The sequence below is a fragment of the Apodemus sylvaticus genome, chromosome 1 (assembly GCF_947179515.1).
Source record: "Apodemus sylvaticus chromosome 1, mApoSyl1.1, whole genome shotgun sequence".
NCBI classification, from domain to species: Eukaryota; Metazoa; Chordata; class Mammalia; order Rodentia; family Muridae; genus Apodemus; species Apodemus sylvaticus.
The window spans coordinates 57,536,749-57,543,325 of NC_067472.1; the positions used below are offsets into that span (position 1 = coordinate 57,536,749).

General features: G+C 56.9%; 2 protein-coding genes across 4 annotated transcripts; one reads left to right on the forward strand and one right to left on the reverse strand.

Moving 5' to 3' along the window:
• Positions 1-323: 323 nt before the first annotated feature.
• C1H11orf68 (chromosome 1 C11orf68 homolog) lies at positions 324-2,452 on the reverse strand. Of its 2 annotated transcripts, none has more exons than XM_052192784.1 (2): positions 2,306-2,446; positions 324-1,666 (listed from the first exon to the last, which is right to left on the reverse strand). In XM_052192784.1, exons 1-2 carry the CDS (start codon positions 2,425-2,427, stop codon positions 910-912), a joined length of 879 nt encoding a protein of 292 aa, XP_052048744.1. In that variant the 5' UTR covers positions 2,428-2,446; the 3' UTR covers positions 324-909. The 2 variants fall into 2 exon arrangements, with proteins under 2 accessions (XP_052048744.1, XP_052048754.1); XM_052192794.1 differs by having other exon boundaries at positions 1,181-1,680; positions 2,306-2,452.
• Positions 2,453-2,617: 165 nt separating this feature from the next.
• Positions 2,618-4,826, forward strand: Drap1 (DR1 associated protein 1). Of its 2 annotated transcripts, none has more exons than XM_052192802.1 (7): positions 2,618-2,930; positions 3,159-3,231; positions 3,317-3,410; positions 3,727-3,846; positions 3,946-4,060; positions 4,203-4,285; positions 4,622-4,826. In XM_052192802.1, the coding sequence occupies exons 1-7, from the start codon at positions 2,889-2,891 to the stop codon at positions 4,725-4,727; spliced, it is 633 nt and encodes a 210-aa protein (XP_052048762.1). In that variant the 5' UTR covers positions 2,618-2,888; the 3' UTR covers positions 4,728-4,826. The 2 variants fall into 2 exon arrangements, with proteins under 2 accessions (XP_052048762.1, XP_052048772.1); XM_052192812.1 differs by having other exon boundaries at positions 2,619-2,930; positions 3,967-4,060.
• Positions 4,827-6,577: the final 1,751 nt, after the last annotated feature.

The following is a 6,577-nucleotide window of genomic DNA, read 5'->3' on the forward strand; positions in this document are numbered from 1 at the left end:
GGCCAACCTAGGGTACATAATAAGTTCCCGGCCAGCCAGGGCTACACAGTGAGACTTTTTCTTAACAAAATGTAAAACAAATATACCTTGGGACCAAAAGAATAGCCCTCTTGGGCCTTCCTGGAAAGACCTGAGACACTGATTTTGACCCATGGGGTACAGAGGGAGAGCAGCTCCGAGCAACGAAGCCTCTGCAAAGAAACACAGCACTGTGGAGGAAAGACAAAAAGGCCTGCTCAGGCTGGAGCTGCCTCTTCTGGCCTTTCCTTGAGAGCCAATGCAGGTAACCATCAGGACAGTATTTTTAAAAAACACTCAAGACACAGACCCAAGCTGGGTTTTATTGAAATGGCAGGAGCAGGCACATGTCAAGGTAGCCAGGGAAGGGGTGTTGGTGATACTGGCGAGGAGTCTGCAGGAGGGCAGACCCCATGTCCATGGCCCTGCATCTCCTCTTGGTCAGCACATGAACAGGTCCCAATAGCATGCTCAGTCTGGAGGGCCTGCCACCTGGGCTAGGACGGCTCCAGGGCAGGGACTGGAAGCACTAGTTCCTCCCTTCTGAGGGAGGAAGGAAAGGAAGAACGCAGGCTAAGTACAGTGGGGACAGGGTGGCCAGGGCAGACTGTCTCCAGTATCTCACCCAAGCTGTGGTCCTGGGCAGTGGTGGGGAGCAGCATCAAAGAGGGCAGCCAGGGGCCCGGCCCTCTGAGAGCCAGGGCCCCCAACCTGTGAGGGCTGGAGTTGGCCCTGCAGAGAGCAGAAGTTCAAAGGGACTGAATGCAGGCAGTTCTCAGGTCAGTGAGTCCTCAGAGCTGGGGAGCTCAGCCTTCTTGGGACAAGGAAGAGAAGAAACAAGGATCCATCCCCAGCTGGGAAGCAAACGGTGGTCTCTCCTAATCAGCCCCATTAGGTCAGTTCTACATTGTTGGCACGATCCAGCACTCGAGAGCCACGGGCATTGCCTCCAAGCTGGAAACGGCTCTCATAGAGAGTAGGGCAAAGGTGCCAGCGATTGGCTCGGTAGATGCCCAGGTAGGTGTAGACATCAGGTTTGTAAGTGAGCAAGCACTTAATGCCTGCGGCCCGGATGGCAGAATCTGCCTCCAGTACACCCAAGCGGTCCGTGAAGTCGTCCGTGTAAACACAGATGACCTGGCGCCCACCCTCCTTGGCCCGTGGGCTCACCTTGGCCACCTGAAGACGGCCCTCAACTACAGCCCGGGCAATGCCAGCCCAGGCATGGTCCAGCTTGAAGCCAGGTGCCAGGTGAATCAGCCACTTGCCGGAGAGCACATGGTGGGTGATGGCCAGCTGGCGCAGGGTACCTGGTGTGATGGGTCGCCCACTGGTCTGCAGAGCCTCCCAGGCTGCTTGCAGCCCCTGTACATCCCCTGAGTTGGGGGTGTAACCCTGCCCATAGGCTGCAATCCAGCCCACTGGTTCAGAGTTGGGTGAACCTGGGTCCCCATAGCGAGTAACTTGAGATGGTGGGTACTTGGCCAACCAGGCATCCAGCTCTGTGGCAGGTGTAGTACGGGCATCAAATACCAGCCAGGGGTCCATGTCGGCCGCCATGGCCTCTGCAGCCAGGTGCTCAGCAGTGAAGCCATCCTCCCGGCCACCTGGAGAGTCCTCCTCTTCCAGCTCCTCATTTGGTTCCATCCTGTCGTGAGGGAACTGAGTCAGAGGTTTGAGACAGTAAATAAAAAGTGCTGGGTCCTAGAGGGTGCCAGGTACTGCATAAACTGTGGACCTGGGCAAGACTTAATGTCTGTGCCTCAGTTACTTCATCTTCACAATGGGATAACAACTGATCCTGTCCCTAGATCTATCCCTAGAATAAAATGCCTGAGGTGGAGTCGCTATTGTTAGTACTACTTTCACTGCTTACAAACATGGAAATTGAAACTAAGAGAAACGGGGCTTGCCCAAGGTCATGCCCGTAAAGAGCGTTAGAGCTTAAATGTTAACTGGCACGGGGCTCTGCTTTATCACTGGACCAGAGTCCCGAGGTAGCGGGCGCTGCAATTTAATGGACGTAGGCAAAACGCAGAGACTGGCTGTAGAGGGCCAGGCCTCCCACAATGAACTATTTGGGGCACACTTAAACACCGGGACTCAGAGTCCCAGAGAGGACAGCGGCCCATCAGGGGGTCACTGGGTAACATCCGGACTCGAACCAGCTAGGACAGAGCCTGCGCGAGGACCAGGCTCCAGCCCTAACACACTCGCCGCCATTAGTGCCCATAGCTTAAGGGTTGCCTCCATCCCGGGGCTGTCCCTCACACCGCCCCGCAGTCACCTCCGGCCTTCACTCCGTTCCGCGCCAACCCAACTTCGGGCCCGGCTCCGCTCCTGCCCGGGATCCGTGCTGCCACCCCCGCCGCGCCCCGCCCCTGCCACGGCCGCCGCCGCCGCCGCCATCTTAGGGTCCCGCCGCCTCAACAACAACTTTATAGACAAACACAGTCACGGGGCGGGGCCAGAGGCGGAACCAGAAGGCTAGAGGCGGGGGCTCAAGGGGAAGGGGCGGGCTGCGTTCAGGGGCGGGCTGCGTTCAGGGGCGGAGCCAGCGCGAGAATCCCAGGAGGCGCAGGTCTTCAGGAGGTGGAGCTAACGTTCGTACTTTAGTTTGGGGGGCGGGTGGGCGTGGCGGGCGATCCCTGAGAAGGACGCGCACCGCCCTAGAGGATCCAAAGCCCAGCGCCCAGGTTTGGGGAGCTGCTTTTCTACGGGCGGCACTAGGACCCTGCGCGAAGTGGTGTGGGAGGAGTAGGCGGCACCAGGACCCGGGGGGAACCGCGGCGGGCCGGCGGCGAACAGGCCCGGGGCCCGGAGGCTGCGGGCGGCGGCGCTGGGCCCGGCGCAGCAAGAGAGGCCCGGAGATGCCAAGCAAGAAGAAGAAGTATAACGCGCGGTTTCCGCCGGTGAGCACGTGGCCGGGATGGGCCTCAGCAGGCTGGGCTCCTGGGAGGCTTGGGCCCAGGTCCTGCCGGTGGGGGACCGGGTGCCTTTAGGTGTCCACTGCCTGACGCCCCGCCCCTTCCATGCCCTCCCGGCTTAGTGCCCCCCGCCCCCTTCTCCTGGGATACCCCCTGGTTCCCCTAACCCCCATAGGGACGCGGGAGACGAGCTCTGTCCCCTTCCTTCGGCAGGCGCGGATCAAGAAGATCATGCAGACGGACGAAGAGATTGGGAAGGTGGCGGCAGCTGTGCCTGTCATCATCTGTATCCTACTAGGGGCCGGCTGGGCTGAGGGGCGTGGGGCGGGACTGCGGCACTCCCCTTTTTGGATTCTCCTTGACGTCTTCAGCCCGGGCACTTGAGCTCTTCTTGGAGTCCCTGTTGAAGAAGGCTTGCCAGGTGACCCAGTCTCGAAATGCCAAAACCATGACCACGTCCCACCTGTGAGTGGCCGCTGAGCTGGGAGGGGCTTTTGAGGAGGCAGTGTTCTGACAGGGGGAGTGGTGCGAGGCTGAGGGAGGCCAGCTCTGTGGTATGGACTGATGTAGGAGAGATTAGGTGTTTCAGGTGGAAGGAACAACCAGAGCCGAGCCGAGCCGAGCCGAGCCGAGCCGAGCCGCTCGCCCGCCCGGGAGGCCTGGTGGAAGTGGAGAAGGGTGTTTTTCACGTTTCACTGTACTGACACGAAAAGGCTGTCTCTATCCTTCCTTAAGTGTCTTGGGGGCCCTATTTGAACACCTTCCTCTTCCACTTCTTCAGGAAACAGTGCATTGAGCTCGAGCAGCAATTTGACTTCTTGAAAGACTTGGTGGCATCTGTGCCTGACATGCAGGGGGATGGGGAAGACAACCATATGGATGGGGACAAGGGTCCTCGAAGGTGGGTAGCCAAGACCAGGCATACAGGTGGGAAAGGCCAAGGCCACAGGGGTTGGGGGTGGCTGGGGGGTGAGGAAGGGGGAGAGAGTCCTCTGGGCAGATGGACTGTACCTTCCCGAAGGGGCCGGAAACCAGGCAGCAGTGGCAGGAAGAACGGAGGCACAGGAAGCAAAGGCAAAGACAAGAAGCTGTCCGGGACAGACTCAGAACAGGAGGTGAGTGAGGCTGGTGGGAGGCCTGGCCTCCTCCTTGTCTACAACCTCTTGTACCTCCACCTCCATTGCCTCCCAGGGACCTGGGCTCCCCAGAGATGGGTCCAGGCCTTCCCATTAACCCTGACCCCTGCTGTGTTCCTAGGATGAGTCTGAGGACACAGACACCGATGGGGAAGAAGAGACACAGCCTCCACCCCAAGCCAGTCATCCTGCCCACTTTGAGAGGTGAGCACCCCAGGAACACCAGGCAGGGGCATGCCAGACTCCCCAGAGCCAGTTAGTGTTACTTCCCTAGCCACCTCATGGTGGTGGCTGACTTAGGGACCAGAAGGGGATATTAAACACAAGAGATGGTTCTGAAAAGGTCTTGTCTCCACAGTAGTCAGGGAGAGAGTCTGATAGTGGTCTTCGCTGGGACCTTCCCTCCTACGGGGCTTGCCACCTGTGATGTCATGGGCGGCTTGGACCACATCTGCCTCTGCCTCTGGAGGATAGGGTGGGGCCTGTGGGTTGGGCACAGCACGGTGGCAAGCCTGATGTTCTCCATTTTCTGTCCTGCAGCCCTCCAGCTCCCTTCGTGCCCTTCACCTCCCCCCTGCCTTTGCCCCCAGCACCCCCTGGCCCCTCCGCGCCTGAGGCAGAGGATGAAGAGGATTATGACTCCTAGCACCCTTTGCCCCTTGACCCCTGGCCTATGCTCTCTTTTAGTTAGTATTAGTTGCTTTGGGGAGAAGAGAAAGATGGAATTGTTATTAAATTTATTAAAAAAAAAAAAAGAGGGTTTTGGTTTCTTTTCATCCTGTGTCCAGGGCTTTGTGGCTGTATTCTTAATGCCCACCCACGTACCTTCCCACGGGAGGGGTAGCAGGGACAGTGTGGGGGCAGCCAGTGATTGAGTACTAACAGGGAGGCTGACAGGAGTCTGGGGGACTACGAGGGGCCAAAGAAGAAAGGAATCTGGTCTAGGGACTGAGTGCCACGTGCTGGGAGTGCTACGGGATGGCCTCATCCTGTGGGGCCTCCAGCCTTCCTCGCCTCCCCTCCCTGGATGGCTGAGAAAGGACAGATGGGGTCAGTGCTGAGACAGCCTTGAAAACTATAGTGCTCTGCAGCCAGTGCTGTGGAGGGCTCAGTGCGAGAAGAGACAGAAGATCTGAGAAGCATCTTTGGAGTCAAGCAGTCTGCCTACCTGTGTGTCTGAGAAGCCTGGGCAGTGTGTGTGCCAAAGGCTAGCGGAACATCTCAGGGAGCACCGGTGCCAAGTGGAGCAGGACGCAGTGGCCACGTGGGTTCCGACGTCTAGAAGACCGAGAGGGGATGCCAAGTCATCTGTTGACAAGCTCGCTGGCTTCTCCTGATGGAGGCATTCCGAGACCCTTGGGGATGGGCTAGGTGTGAGGGTGAGGACGACAGTGGCTACAGTCTGAGGGGACCCAGGACTGTTTGGCCTTAGGCTTGAAGGCAGGCTGCCAAGGGCCAAGGGAGGATATCAGGAAGCACCTTTTCTCATTTTCTGCAGCTCTTTGGCAGGGGTGGGACCCCTTTCCAGCTGAGGGACACAGGAGAAAAAGACAAGATTTAGCTTGAAAGTTTGGTTGTGATGAGTTTGGGGTGCTCTTGAGGACACTGAAGAAAGTGTGGCTTGCCCTTGTTGACAGTTGAGGCCTAGAGACAGGTGTGTGGACCTGGAGGGCACTGGAGTCAAGAGCTGCCAGACCCTGAGCTATCCAGATGCTCTGCTAGAAGGGAGAGGACAGCTGTCACAGTAGCCCTGAAGGAAGTCCCCCAAGGCGAGCCTCTGACCCCTGCCTCAGCACTTAATGGGGGACTGGGGAGCTGAAGCTGTGCTGGGGCTAAGAACAGACTAAAAGAATGCTTGGTGCTTGGTATGCTTGCTATTTCTTTTTAAAGTTTGTCTTTTGTATGTGGGTGCTTTGTCTACACTGTGCATTACATGTGTGCCTGGTGTGAAGAGAGGCCAGAAGAGGGCATCGAATCCCCTGGAAGCAAAGTTCTATAGAGACGGCTGTATATGGAGCCTCTCCTTGTGAGGCCTGAGAGGCTGAACCCTGGTCTTTGGGAAGAGTAGCAAGTACTTTGAGCCGCATCTCCAGCCCCCTGCTTTTTTTTTTTTTTTTTTTTTTTTTTTTTTTTTTTTTGGTTTTTCAAGACAGGTTTTTTGTTTTTGTTTTTTTGGGTTTTTTTGGGTTTGGTTTTGTTTTTTGGTTTTTTTGGATTTGTTTTTTTCGAGACAGGGTTTCTCTGTGTAGCCCTGGCTGTCCTGGAACTCACTCTGTAGACCAGGCTGGCCTCGAACTCAGAAATCTGCCTGCCTCTGCCTCCCAAGTACTGGGATTACAGGCGTGTGCCACCACACCTGGCTGCCCCCTGCTTTTTAAGATGGCAAAGGTTTGCAGTAGGATTAGAGATAGAATACTTGCCTAGTGCTTACAAAGTCCTGGTTTAGAGCCCTGGTACTGGGGGAAAAAAGATTTAAAAATGACAGAAACTTAGGTT

Bases quoted from the DNA above. Each gene is read 5' to 3' on its own strand.
- C1H11orf68 (XM_052192784.1), bottom strand. From the start codon at position 2,427: ATGGCGGCGGCGGCGGCGGCCGTGGCAGGGGCGGGGCGCGGCGGGGGT. The intron at 1,667-2,305 runs GTGACTGCGGGG...CCCTCACGACAG, and splicing joins GAACGGAGTGAAGGCCGGAG to GATGGAACCAAATGAGGAGC.
- Drap1 (XM_052192802.1), top strand. From the start codon at position 2,889: ATGCCAAGCAAGAAGAAGAAGTATAACGCGCGGTTTCCGCCG. The intron at 3,411-3,726 runs GTGAGTGGCCGC...CCACTTCTTCAG, and splicing joins ACCATGACCACGTCCCACCT to GAAACAGTGCATTGAGCTCG. The intron at 3,847-3,945 runs GTGGGTAGCCAA...TCCTCTGGGCAG, and splicing joins GGGGACAAGGGTCCTCGAAG to ATGGACTGTACCTTCCCGAA.